Source organism: Aythya fuligula, chromosome 5 (assembly GCF_009819795.1).
Source record: "Aythya fuligula isolate bAytFul2 chromosome 5, bAytFul2.pri, whole genome shotgun sequence".
In the NCBI taxonomy this organism is placed as follows: Eukaryota; Metazoa; Chordata; class Aves; order Anseriformes; family Anatidae; genus Aythya; species Aythya fuligula.
The window spans coordinates 34,121,619-34,136,753 of NC_045563.1; the positions used below are offsets into that span (position 1 = coordinate 34,121,619).

The 15,135-nt window shown below is 39.2% G+C and overlaps 1 protein-coding gene across 1 annotated transcript in view; it reads right to left on the reverse strand.

Moving 5' to 3' along the window:
* The window catches only part of LOC116489887 (cytosolic phospholipase A2 epsilon-like), a 30,795-nt gene extending 23,609 nt beyond the window's left edge, over positions 1-7,186 (reverse strand). The window contains exons 1-3 of the mRNA XM_032188625.1: positions 7,160-7,186; positions 6,666-6,701; positions 899-971 (exon numbers count right to left, since the gene is read on the reverse strand). Coding sequence (XP_032044516.1) covers positions 899-971; positions 6,666-6,701; positions 7,160-7,186 — 136 coding nt within the window. The remainder of the gene's footprint in view (positions 1-898; positions 972-6,665; positions 6,702-7,159) is intronic.
* Between the last annotated feature and the right edge of the window lie 7,949 nt (positions 7,187-15,135).

The following is a 15,135-nucleotide window of genomic DNA, read 5'->3' on the forward strand; positions in this document are numbered from 1 at the left end:
AGTAGACAAATGCACACACAATTGTGCATGCAGGGTTGCAGATGCAATTGCAGTGACTGCCTAGTCGGATCACATACTTGGTTGGTGCAAATCACCATTTAGGCATTTGAACATCTGTTTTTTTGTTGTAGTTGTTAAATAAAGAGGCAGGGCATACAACTAAGTCCATATCTTTTAAAAAAAATTAAAATATATCTTTAATCTCTAAGAAACCCAGAACCCTACATCTTATAAGGCTGTGTCTTATTAATCAAATCATATTTTCAAATTACATGGCAAAAATTACCAAAAAAATTGATAATCCCTAACTTCTAGATTAACAAGCATCAAGATATAAGCAGTAAATAGAGAATCCAGTAAATTGTAGCAAATTTTTTATAGCTGGAAAATAGGAGGTACCCGATAAATAAGTTCACTATTATGACACTGTGGAAAGTGCAGGGTTAAGTAACAAAGAATACCACAGGTGAGTGAAACAGATTTGTTCTGATAGTAATCACTCATTCAAAAATAATTGTTGCACAACTTCCAACAACATTAGTCCTATCAGCAACCACCAAATCCAACTTCCAACAACTTTTCCCCCTACTCTTGACCCAACACACCACACAACATCTCAAAATATATGTATATTACATCAACTGAAATTTACAGTTGGTTTCCTAAGAAACTATGACATATTGCATGACACTGAGTGTACCAAAAGACAACGAATTTATAGCTATGCTCAGCAAGATTTTGGAGAAAATATTATGGACTATGCATCTTTGATTTACTTTATTTACATTTATTTTACATTTATTTACAGTATTGGCACACAATTTAAAGACCATAATGATGACCAAATATTTACTTTAAGAAACTGTAAGAAGTATTTGACAATCGCATAAGTACTCACGTAAGTCTGCCTTCCGTACGTTCCTCACTCTTAGTATTTTTACAGTCAGCAAGTTGAAAGGAGATACCGGTCTCTGCACAACAATTAAAAAAAAAGACAACATTGAGATGAGTATGGTAATCTATAGTCAGAATAACGCATGCTGTAACCCTGAAGTTAGAAGAACCAGAGCAGTTTGAAAAACTAAATGAATTTTTTTGCTCATAACCTTTTTCAGGTCTGTTAAAGCAGCAGCAGACTTCAAACCCCTATGAGTTGAGAGCAGCTGCTGAGTTTAGTTTGATAAGGATCAGTTCTAACACTGCTCTTTAACTATCACAGTGAACACCCCTAAAGCGTACTTCTCAGCATCCTCAGGTCCTACGCACATGGCTTACAATATAGTAGACTGTCTGTGAGACAAGAGTAGCTGTCAGTAGCTGTGCAGGTAGATGTAAGTGAGCAGCACAAGCTTCCATACACAGTCTAAAAATCCAGAAATGGAGCTTATAGTCTGGAGATATTTCTCACAAGGGCTCTGATCTTCAGCCCTAATTCCGATCAGAAAGATACAAAACTCTTTCCAGAAACGATCCTGGGAATTAACTCACAACTCTACTGGTTATCAAACACCTTAAGCTAAGAAATGCTATTTTTTTTAATACCTCATAACATCTTGTGTTGTTGTTGACACGCCTGAGGGAAGGGATGCCATCCAGAGAGACTTTGATAGGCTTGAGAGGCAGGCCTGTGTGAACCTCATGAGATTCAACAAGGCAAAGTGCAAAGTCCTGCATCTGAGCCAGGACAACCCTAAGCACAAATACAGGCTGGACAGGGAATGCATTGAGAGCAGCACTGAAGAGACGAACATGGGGGTGTTGGTTGATGAAACATGTGCCAGCAATGTGCACTTGCAGCCCAGAAAGCCAACCACATCCTAGGCTGCATCAAAAGAAGCATGGCCAGCAGGGCAAGGGAAGTGATTCTCCCCCTCTGCTCTGCTCTCCTGAGACCACTGCATTCAGCTCTGGGGCCCACAGCACAAGAAGGGCATGGGAGTATTAGCATGAGTCCAGAGGGCCACAAGGACAACTAGAGGGCTGGAGCATCTCTCCTGTGAGGACAGGCTGAAGGAGCTGGGTTATTCAGCCTGCAGAAGAGAATGTTCTGCAGAGACCTCACTGCAGCCTTCCAGCACCTAAAGGGGACCTACAGGAAAGCTGGGGAAGGACTCTTTGTCAGGGAGTGTAGCAATAGGACAAGGAGTAATGGTTTTAAACTAGAAGAGGGCAGAGTTTCGATTTACAGAAAGAAATCCTTTACTCAAAGAGTAGTGAGTTCAGGGAGACACTGAGACAGATTGCCCAGAGAAGCTGTGGATGCCCCATCCCTTAAAGTGTTTAAGACCAGGATAAATGAGGCTTTGATCAACCTGGTCTAGTGGAGGTGCCCCGTCCAATGGGGGGGGGGGGGGTGGGGGGGGTTGGAACTACATGATTTTTAAGGTCCCTTTCAACCCAAACCATTCTGCAATTCTGTGTGCAATATTAATGTGTCTTATTCCTCAGGCTATAATTAAACTTTTTCCTCATTTCACTTGGAGGATAACTACTTAACATGTTTCTCTCCCCTTCCATATTAACATCTGTTTCATTTGTACCATTTTTACTTTTAAAACCAGTGTGTGTGTGTATGTATATAATCATTTATCTCACCGTTTTCTTTAAATTGATATTTAGCTTTGAGTATACTGGTTCTATTTTAGACCAGAAATGGATGTTTTGTGTCCCAAAAGTGTGTGTAATCTCTCCACATATACCAACTGGTAAGCAAATGTTAAATTTCCTCATAAATCCTCTCATGCCTATATTCATAGACTATTCATACTACACCCTAATAAGATAAATATAAAGTGTCTTGACACAACCATGATTACTTTTCATCTGAAGTGCTGATATTATTCACAAGAAGCAAAAGTAAAAATTATTTTGCTGATGTTAACTAACCATCTCCTTCATACAGTCTCCTTCATACACACTACACACTTGGACAGAGCATGTCTTTCCAGCTGCATAACTAGCCTTATCCTGAAGAGTTTCACAACACTTGGACAAAATTAACCAAATGGAACCATGACATGACATTATACCCTAACACAATGTGATGAAGCAGATCCTTGTCCTCAGCAATGAAGCCCTCAACCTCTCTAAAATGCAGCTGAGATGAAAAACTGCTTCTGAGAAACAACCTGGTTAACCCCTGGTGTATCCCTCTCCCACTTCCCTGGAGGTCCACAAGGGACCTGAAGAGACAGAGCTGAAGGCCAGTGAGCCACCAGCAGAAGGGTCAGAGAAGTCACTGGCACAGGCACATTCGTTCTACTTGATGAAACATCAGCCTGCTCAGACCATACTACAGGGCACAGTTTCACAGGGCACAGTTTAGAAGCACCACCTGAAGTGTCAGTTGCAGGATATTTCAGCAAACCCAAGGGCTATATATTACTTGTCAGGTAGGGTAGATAGTGGTGTCTCACTACAGCTCTAAGTAACATACAGAGATAGGATTTAAGATGTATGCTCCTGTGCTCAGCTTTCCCCGTGAGCTGGACATACCTACTTACATGGTTCCCGGCTCAGCTATTACAGTTCCCCTTCTGGTGCACCTAACTCTCCAAATATATTAAATCAGTCCTCAATGCCTCACTCCGGGCTGCAGAAAGTTAGAAATCAGACCTTATAGCTCCTAAATTTAAGTGTCTCAATGCTTTGTTACATTTAGATCTCAGCAACTTCCTCAAAGCCACACAGAAAAAAAAATAAAATACTGAGGGGCATATCTTAAACTGGATCATCTGTTCTCACACAATGACTTCCAAATCATAAAATACCCGAGTTGGAAGGGACCCGCAAGGATCATTGATTCCAACTCCTGAATCTTTCCCTTTAAATATTTCCCTTTAATCTAATGATGACCACATATCATAGGCTGGGTGAATTCTGAGGCCAGAAGCCTCCAAGGTCAGCTATTACACATGACTCAACTTTCGGCTTCTCTATTTATTTAGTCTGAGACCTGATTGTTACCTCATCAACCGGAAACACAAGCCAGGTATTTTAATAATCACTGTTGAAGCTACTCAAATATGAGATTACAAGAGCAGGACTTGGTCACACTATCCTACGTCAGATAAAAGTTCAATTAAGTCCTGTGGCACATTTGTGCAACCCTTACATATCTGTTCCCTGGGAAGTCAATGGAGCTGTTCACAACCATGAGTGTTTATCTGTAAGAACACAAGTAACCTAACCGGGCTGTAAAAGCATTATATTTGAGTAAAATTCCTTCTACATGTCTACAGAAGTGCAAAAGACTTTTGTCTTTTACAGATTTTTTTTTTCCTTGGGGATTCTAGAGTGAAACACATAAAACATTCCCAAGATAAATCAAGTGAAAAGGCAATTATCCACGTAAAACAGTGTGTCAGATATATTTGGAGCATAGTACTCTTCCTTTAGCTTTCTCTTCAAAAAAGAAATTGAAACTTCATTACTAACTAAAAACTTGTAAAGACCAACAAAGAAAATGCTCAGCCCTGTCAGAAAGTCTGGTTCTGACCTCTTGCCTTGGTTCTGACCTCTGTCAGGTCTGTGGCACCTTTTAACTTCAAAGAGTTTTGGAGCCTCAAGGGTGGGCAGGATTTGACAGAATCATTTAATTATGTTACTATGTCTACCACCTCAGGCAAGGTCAGATGCATAAGAAACACTTTCCTTGTACTGTGTGTTTTGTATTTAGTCCACCCAATTTAAAATATCCTATTGCTGGGTCTTGTTAAAAATCAATGGAGCTCACTGGGGTTATCCCAGAATAAGAACAAATGGAACAGCATTGAATCAAGGCCTGGCTTTTTCCAAAAGCTATGTAAAAATTCCAGCAGTCTGAAGCCACTTTTTCATGTGGTTTTCCTATTCTCTTCCTGTTTGTGACTCCACAGCTCAAAACCCACAATAGAACAAATCCAAAACTCAGAAGAGAAAATGAGTTAAATATTTCCACAGTTCAACATGGCTTTTTGTCAAGAACATGTTAGCCTACATTATTTTGATATGATACAAAAAAACAACTTTTTGGTTACTCAAATTACTGTTTGCTTGTTTGTTTTGTTTCTAAATTTAGGGTCACTACCTACATTTTTCCACCAAATGTTTTATATTATCCTTTTAATTTAAATGGCCATTTAAGTTTTAATCAGACATTCCATGGGTTGCCCTGAAACTGACCAGTAACAAAAGCTGTTCTTCTTACTGAGCTATGAAGTGACACAAAACAACTCAGATATTTTATGTTTATATATTTGCCATTCCTACTATGTTTACATATTTACCAACTACTACCTATCATGTGAAATAAAGGGGGGGAGGGGAGATGGATGAAGTGTCAGACCCTTACTGATTTCTACCTCTGGGAGCCCTGAAGAGTCAGGCTCTTCCTGAAAGAGACTTCTGAAAGATGTCAGTTTCCTTCTTGAAAGGAAACTCCTACTCTATATCATATTTACTATGTTCACTTTTGTCTTTTAAGTATTTAGCATGGCTAAACCAAACTGAACTATACAGATCTCCCACCTTATAAACGAAATAAAAAGCACTAGGGAAAAAAAATTAAAAAAAAAAAGAAAAAGATCCTGTAAACACAGGCTGAGTTTACAGGACTAACAATAACAATTTATAGGACACTAACATAGAGGGACTGGGAGTCTATACACAGAAGCCTAAACATCATTTTAGAAGCTATATCTTGAATAAACTCCACAGACAAAGTCTTGTCTTGCCATATAATTTCTCTTTGACTGAACACAGAAGGCATCAAGTGGCTCTCAGGCAAAATCAGGCATCAGATACCATGAATAACAGCAAACATTCATGAGACAAGGACCAAAATTATCATTTGGGAGAGCCTCCATAACACCACAAACTTCTACTAGAATCACATGCAACCAAAGCTCAAAACAAACCCATCTGGTAAACCACCACATCACTGGAGCAGGGCAAGAGCATCAAGCCCACGGTAAGTTTCTGAAGACAATCCTGTTCTGATGCCACTGCCCCCATTTGCTGACTCCTAACATCTTTTCTGACATATTTTCCTCTATGCTAGTATGTCTTAACATAAACATCTACTATCTGCCCAGGAAGTTTTTATTTGCCTGCACGAAGTACCCATCCTCAGTTCGATCTCTAAAAAACACCCTGTTACTCTTCCCTCTCACCTCCCACTACCAGGCTAATGAGACCAGAGATACAAAACATGACACATTTACTGCAGTTTTACATGTTCTGAGGTTGTGTTTTCTATCACTATATTGCACAGTGAATGTCAAGTTCTACAACAGGTCATTACAATGCAAAGAAAAACTACAAGAAACACCGGAGCACTAAGAGCAACTGAAAGACCCACTCAAATACAGCCTCCTTATGAAGGCAAAATGCCCATGCAAGTGGCCATTTCATCCCAGGAAATCAATATACGAAAGAGGGCAGGAATTCAAGAATGAAAACATGTGAAGTACAAACCTGCCCAGATATAGCACAACAGTATCATAAGCATCTGAAAACCAAGGCAATATTTCACCTAGAGCTGAAGTTGCATCTCAGCCTTTCCACGTTCAGTAAATAGGCCAGTACAGTTTTCCCCCGAGCCATTGAATTCCCAACATTTTTTCTAGTGCTTTACATTCGGCACTGGACAGCATTTAATGAAGGGCCAACTAATAACTACCTACCGTTCTCTCCGCTGTCGCTGAGGTGCCCGTAAAAGTCTAGGAAAAACAACACAAGGCAAAGTTAAGAAAACTACATGTTCAACTTCTATTTTAGACTGACATTTAAAAACATCTCCCATTCAAAAACATACTTAGGGCTACATGTATTAATGACAGTCATTAGGTGCTTTACTGATTACTAAACCCACAACAACAACTCTATGCCAGCTTGTTGTTACCTTGACTTGAAGCTTTTCTTTTAAGCAAGCACAGTAAGTAACACTGCTAGCCCTAAAACTTATATTGAAAATATACATGCCACAAGGTTTTACATAAGGTTAGAGTATAAAAAAAAAAAAAAACACTCCTTGCAACCATGAGATCCAAGGAAGAGCAAACTTGCTTTTCCTAGCTTGCCCATACACCTGAAACAGCTTGTTCTGTTATGACCAATTGAACTGGAAAAATCAGACAATTTCACCCAATTTATGATTACTGTGGGCCTTTATTCTTACCTCATTTGAACTTAAATTTGATCCCATTGCAGCCCCAGTTGCATGTAAGTCCAGTGACAAAAGATACTGAGCCAGATGGACTGGCAGGAACTCCTCATGCAGTTTAGAGGTGGAGAAATAGGGATTTTATGACCAAGCTGTCCCGCCCCACCCCTTAATTACTTGCAGTCATTAGGCAGTCCCCTCCCTGCTTCTTGCAGCCTATTAGAACACTTCTGCTGAGTCAGTAGAACACAGATTTCTACCCACTGTCATGTTTTTGGGGGACACTGAAACCACTTTATGACCAAGGATTGCTTTCTAGGAAATACTACTGTTAATGAAGTTTTGCATTTATACAATTCTAACCCTCAAGTGAAGCACTTGCTACTAACCAAATCACAGCTACCATAGTACTGTAGGGTACTAGGGAGAAGTCTCAACAGCTGCTTTCCAAACCCTAAACTCAAGTACCTGTGGCAGTCCTCCTATAGCAGCGTGCAGTTTGGCAAGGTAGATTAACTCACTTCAGTGCCACAGCAAACTCATTGGCAGGACACTGTCTTTTCTAAATATATTTGGGCTTCTCTGTGCTAGTCTGTTACCTCACCAAGTGCTTGGTGTCGTTTTTCTAGAATTTAGTATACCCGTAGGAAGAAACAACAAAAAAAAGAGAATCCTTGTCCAAAGGAGCTTACAGTTACAGCTTAAATACAATGAGTGGGAAGGGAGGAGCTATAAGCAGTGGGTGGAACAGAGGAGCTGACAGGTCAGGCAGGAGAGGGCTGTGCTCTTCCACATGGGCCTGGAGATCGCAGCAGTTCACTCATCCTCAGAGCTTCCTTTAAAGTGTTCTTGTGTGTGTTCACTCTCACAGGAGGTCCAACAGACACCACAGGGGAAACATCTGAGCAAAAAACCCTCCCTGCTGCCTTTTTACTCTGGTGTGAATTGACTCATTGCCTGTAAGAGCAGCATATTACAATAACCCTAAATTAGCATGTGTGCACAGACTGGTAGATTTCAGAGTGTGCAAGAGGCGATTCTAGCTCTGCCACACTCTTTCCTTCCTCTGTGCTTGATGACAGGAGGAGGCAAGTACGCTCTTGCATCAGAGGATGCACATAGGGCACAGAGCACATGGTGAGGAAAAGTTTAGTAACAAATTTATTTTTAAAATCAGTCTCATTCATATTAGTAACTAATTCACTTCATGTGGGTAAAGAAAGTAACCTCATGAACTACAGTGGATTCCACCCTAATGTACTTGCCTGTGCCATGGAGGCCAGTATCAAAGGAATGCTGCAGAGAAAGAGAGGACGTTGTCCAAGGAAAGTTGCTAGACTAAAATCCTCTTTTAACAAACAAGTCTCTTCCTTCTATATTGATGCTCCAGTGACAAATGTTCAGAAGGCCTTATCCTAAACACACAGTGGAAACCTGATAGTTTCCATCTACACCATCTAATAACCTGCCACTCGCTCCATAGTCTCACATTGCACAGCCTTCTCAATAGAAATGGAATCAGAGTACAATGGCTCATAGCCTGAAACTGCAGTACTTGAAAGGCTCTTTCAATGGAAGACCAAAAGATAGTTTGAATGGGTGTTACTATCTTTACACCAGACTTCTCTTAACTTCTCCCTAAACTTCTGTCTTTATTACTTTCTATCTGTATTAAATGCTTATGAACAAATTAATGCAGAGCAGTCACAGCTGAGAATCATCTATTTCTGCTCTTGCAAAACTAGTTTGTCCAGCTTTAGAAAGAAAGCTATTTTCCTGCAGAAAATCCAATATTAAAAAAAAATATAAAGTAGGAATCTACTTCCATTAGAATGTCTGTAAAACATTCTTTATTAAATGAAAAGGGGATAGATTATTCAGCTCAATTTCCCCAAGCTGTCCCAGCAGATACTATCCCAGAGAAAGGGGGATTCAGAGGAGCCCTACCCTCTCCTCATGCAAATAGAATTGATTACCTGGTCCATTTCTTAGCCATGAAACACAGCAGGTCAATTATACCATCCCAGCTATTTCACAGCCAATACAAGACTGCCTCAGTATTGCTTTCTCTTACTTCACTTAAGATCCACGAACAGGATACCACCACTTCACAAATCAGATATTTTTTTCCAGAATCCCTACACCTTCCCTCCTGAACAGCTTAATATTCTCTTTCTCAAAATAGCATCATTATTCCCATACCCAAAACACACCCCTAAATAACTCTCCTACTCATCACCACCACCAAGTCTCGTTGCTGATGTTGCCTTCCCTTAACCACTGCTTTTCCCAGACACTCAAAAAGGCTTTGGAAGATAAGAACTTCAAAAGCTCTTTGAAAGCCAAGAATTATGATCAGCAGTATTTTCATTCATGCACTAAGTTAATGAAAGAACTAAACACTGAATCCTCATAGCACCAGTAACAACATTAAGTTCTTGTCATCAGTAAGAAAGCTTTAACTGCTGATCATTTGTCCTCAGGGAAAGGTAATCACTGGTGTCTTCAAGGCCTATGCAATCTGTGCCCAAACAAATTGTGATTTTGTAGTTTGTTCCAGTGTTGATTTAGGGAACTACAAATCTGTCCATAGGATTATGATTTCAAAAAATTTTTCTACTTAAACCTTGAAGTATCTTGTAGTTTTTTGTTTGTTTTGCATTTTTCTTGAATTCCTCCACAACTTAAGGAGACTTTCAAAGACAAACATCAAGCATGCAGTTAATGTGTGGAATTACTCAAAGTCTAAGAAGCCATATATTGGAACAGTACAGGTTTTTTTGACCATCACATTTCCAGAGTGATTAATATAAAACCAATAGTGTTCTTCATATATATGCTACTTCCACTCTTTTTTAATCTTTAAGACTACGGAGACCATATTACTGACAAGAAAACACAAAGCAGTCTTTAAAGCTCCGAGCAATACTACAGAAAGTAAAAAGGAAGTTATAATTTTCCTTTGCTCTTCATCTGCTTTGTAGTGCACATCTACATGCACACACTTTTGTATTTGTCTTAATTTAGACAAAGTGGAGTAAATAAAAATGCCTTGTTGATCTGAGGCAAAATTAATCAGAATGCCTTATGGCAAGCACCAGCTTCTCCAGCATATATACAGTTATTTGAATAACTTAAGTGCAATAAGTTGTGGGTAGCAATAACAGCTGCAACCATCATGCTATGGTTACCTCATATACTAGTTTGTCACCTTCTGATAATCCAGGACTACAGAAATGTATGACTAATGGGGGATTTCATATTGCTGCAAGAGAGAAGTACAATTGTACCACCTCTTTGATGACAATGGGAGCTGGTCATCATTTAATCGCCTTAAATAGTGTTTAAACACCTAAACTGGTGTTTAAATGAAACAAGAAAGGTAGTTAACTATCTTAAAATGTGCTGAAGGTGTTACAAAATGACAGCTAGATGTTACATTAGAAAAGAAATATTCAGAATTCACAAATAATACAAATTCACAAATAAATACAGTGTCAGGTCTACAGATTGTGATCTTCTCTGGCTTCAGCCTTTTAGTCTTTTTTTTTTTTTTTAAACACATATATGTAGGCTGCAAAACCTATACAGACCTCATCTTGCCAAGCAAACAAGACAGAAAGCAGTCCAAAGTCAAATTCCAATTGCACAATGGAGCTAAGCTCAATAATCTCTGCACACGAGAAGATTTACCATGGATAAACAGTGCCACCTCCTTCCCCAGGGCCTCAGATTTCAGTCTCTGAAAAAAATCAGCTTTGGATAGATGCTCTTTCTTCTAACTTCAAGCAATTGCACAGCGTAAAAAAAAATAGCTTTCATATTAATGCATCAGCATTATATTTTCATATTTATACACACCTATCCTTCAAAACTCTACAATAGCCTTGAAGCAAGGGCTACAGAAACCATTCCATCAGTGCCTACTGTTTCCTTTTCTGTCAGGTGGAAATCATAAGACCTGTATGGTGCATTGCATACAGATCTGCAGAGATGTTGAATGATAAAAGAGATGTGGAGGTTGTCTGTTAACTAAATAGAAATCAGATGTCACTATGATTTTCAGCATCATACACTAAAGTCTGAGTTGAAACACCTGGAGTCAGAGTTGTACCTTTACAGAAGCAAGAGGAGAGCTGTACTAAATCTGAAAACATGACATTGGAGAGATGCTGAATGAATACAGAATTTTGCAAAGGATATTATCTTTGAGACAAACAAATAAATTTAGAAATATCAGTAACAAAAATAATCTGTTCAACTGAAACTATTTTTCTTTAAATCACATTTATAAAAATTTCTAACATAGTTATTTTGAACTAGAAGTTTTTAAAGTTTTACTTTTTCCAAAATCAAAGATCTTTCAGTACTGATATCTATCTTATTTTAACCAAACAAACCTGCTGAAACAAATTGCTAAAATGTTTCAAATGGTCTAGAGTGACCATGGGTGCAACTTAGAAAATAAAGTCTAAAAAAATTCATTTATCACTCATTTGTAAGCAGGAGAGTACTTTGATCTAACTCTGAATTCCAATTGCTCAGAATTAAAGGTGAAAAATCAGTCACTGACAAGAGAAATTATTTCACCTGACTGATACATATGAAGGAGGACTTCTGCCTTTAAAACACTATTGAGAAACTTGATTAAAAATGATTCTGCATGCCCTTGATATGTGTTGCAGAGATAAAGATCTCACTCCTACTCACTCACAGGAAATAACTGGGTGGTTTTACTATACAAAAATCATCAGTATTGACCCAGCCATTCCCAATATATGTAATCCTGGCTTCAGCTCTTTGCAGAAGAGCTTCAAATCCAAGCCCTGTCTCAAAAAGCAGCAGCTCACGACCATCATCTCTAACTCTTCTTATGCTCTGTAGATTTGAATCTCTCTCTCCAGGACAATCTGAGATTATCTGGCCTTCCTAGCTTCATTCTACACTTCAGAAACCCTTCAAACAAGGTTTTCCCTAACCTTGTCAGACAACATGTGTGAGGCATCAGCTAATTAGCCAATAGCTCCTTCAGCATAAGTGTGGCAAGACACATAGACCAGGACCTTTACAGAGAGATCTACAGCCCATCTGAACCTGAACCAATTCTCAGAATATCACAGTCACCTCACATCATCAGCTAATTAAGATGTTAATTACATCTACAGTCAGCCTGAGAGATATTTGAGTCCCAACAGAGACTATAAATATTCACAGCTAATTGTTTCCAGGAGAATGCCATCACATTTAGCAGAGCTTGTGTGACAGGTCACAGATGAGTGTTTTCAAAAAATAAATTGTTGTTCATCTATCTGGATGCAGATCAGAACAATTTTGCCAATGCTGAATCACTTCAAAAATACAGCTGATACACAACTGGGCCTCAGCTCCTTTTAAAAAATAAATACCCACACTAGTAACTGAACTTGTTCTCTCTTTTGTTAATTTTGATTTGCAGTTAGCAAGCCATTTGAACAAACATCTCTTCCCCTGTACTTTTACACTGCCTTTCAGCATAATATCACAGGCAGGACTCTGAGGTATTGCTGCAATATGAACTGCAACACAAACCAGTTTTACCAGGACAGAAAAAGAGGCTTTTGCTTCTCCAGACAAGTCAAATGAGCCCATTGTGAAGAAAACTCATAAACCACTAAGGTAAGTCCACTGAATTTGGTAATACCAGGGAACATGTTAACCTCATGTGTAATGTTGTATCTTTGGAGCCTAGCCCCAACACAAATAATAGCATTTGCCTCAGTCAAAAATAACAAGCTCAAAATATCAAGTCAAAAACATCAAGTCAAAATATCAAGCTGCTAAAATAAGCAATTTGGACATTCTAATATTTTCAATGGCTTTCTTAGCAGGCCGAGATTTCTTAAAATGGATTCCCCCTTTCCACAGCTCATTCTAAGCCATCCTAATTTTCTGGACCTATTGCCAAATATTCACACCAACGCATCACCACCACACCTTAGGTGAGTAAAGCTCAAGGCCTAATTCAAAGTGTTCCAACCAGCAACAACCAGTCAGTGGAATACGCCAGAACAAATTTCACTGCCTCTGTTACATCTTCCTGGAGCTGTGAAAAGGATTATTGAAAAACTGTTTAAAATACTTTAAAGATAGAGAAAGTTCTTTATATCCCACAGCATTATTGCTTAAAATTAAACTTATGAAAGCAATTGCTCACAGAAAATTATTGCCATCTTAATGGTGCAACAGATGTTGAAATTATCCTAGCCAACGTCCAGCAAAGATAAAAAATTGGCTTTCTAGTTAAGATTACAGGGCTGAAAAAGAAAAAATTTTCATCAACTTAGAAACAGAAAAGAGCTCTTGGACACAACCATCCTAGAACATAGAAAAGGAGTCGAAGAGGTCGCTGCCAACAATAGCTTGCTATTATGAAGAAAGATGTTTGGTTTGACTCATATTGCAAAGCTTGGCAGGAGATAACAGATAATGAATTTGACTTATTGCACAAGACTTGCTTACAGATAACAAAGTATGATGTTATTTCAGACTGGGGACCAGGACTGGGGACCAGCTGAGAATCCATTTATGTAAGTTCTCTGGAAACAGACAAGGTGAAAGAAGTCCTCAAGCTCCCCAACCCAAATCAAATTTTTAACCCAGGAACACTTACCTGCCAGCTTCTGAATTTGACTCACTGCCGAACAACTTCACAGGGAAGTAGCACCACCAAGCTTTTCCTGTTCTGAGTAGTCACTGCCGATGTTACTAGCTCATAGAGTGTCCAAAACTATTTCACAGAGATGGTAGAAAACACGAAGAAAAAGCAGTCTACTTAGGAACACTGAGTCTATTTCACCAGGACAGTAGAAAAGCACCCTAAGTAACCTGAACCTCAAACTCCCCTGGAGTGGCAATTCTTCTCATAACTCCTCGTGCTTCCTATATAGTAAAGGTCAAATGATCCCCACCTGGCAGATTTCACTTCACATGTGTGGAGTCATGAGACCTTGTGGAATAGGCTCATCAACCTAGGTTTCAATGTTTAAGGTTTCAACTGCTCCTTATCGCTAATAGAAATAACCTGACAAGGGGCTTAGTGGTTAGAGTTGACCTAATGAATTAAATACAAAAGGCATGTAAGAGATTAAAGCCTCTTCAGGTCAGCAAGATCCCTGCCTTTGGTTTCAATGAGAATTCAGGCCCTAACAACTCAGGTGTCTTCTGGATGCTGTTTCTTCTGGGTAGGATGATTTCATTTCCCTTTTGAAGACTTACAGCATGTAGTAACAAAAGCAAAGGCATAAAACAGTACTTGAGGCACAGGCTACTTTTCAGCCTGCAGCAGACTATAGGTATGATATTATCCTTTGATATCATACCTATATCATATATCATGTTATCATATCAGGAAACGTAGAAAACTGCCTGTTGCTTCTCAGGTTTAAAGTTTTCCCTTAAAAGGTGTATGCAAAGGTGTAATCAGCTGTTTGAGTACAATTCTCGCGTATACATGAACATTTTCCTCTCCCCTTCCCAACTTGGAGTGCAACAGTTTTCATCATACTGTTATAAATTCCAAGTCAACTTAGCTTTATGAGATTTATTTATGGGGTTAATAAAAGGCAAGTAAAGAGCGCTGGGTGCGTGGGGAGTCTGGGCTCCTCCAACACGCACACACGTTACATCAGGTGGCAGCTTTTTCTGCTCCTAGGCTAATACATGTTCATTACCACTGCTAGAAAAGACAGGGTTATTATAATTAGTTCCCGGATTCCGAACCCTCCCACTGGCACATGCTTATCAGTCCCCGGTGGTCCCTCTGGGGGAGTCTTCCTCCCAGGCTTTGTCCTTGTCTTTCTCCTTTGTCCATCTTGGCTGGATATCAGGCATTGCCTCTGACTCTATACAAGAAAGAGAGAGAAGCACACCTTTCTACTCTGTCAGCTACTGGCAGACCTAGATAAAAAAAAAAAAAAAAAAAAAAAAAAAAGTTAATTAAAAAGTAATGTTGT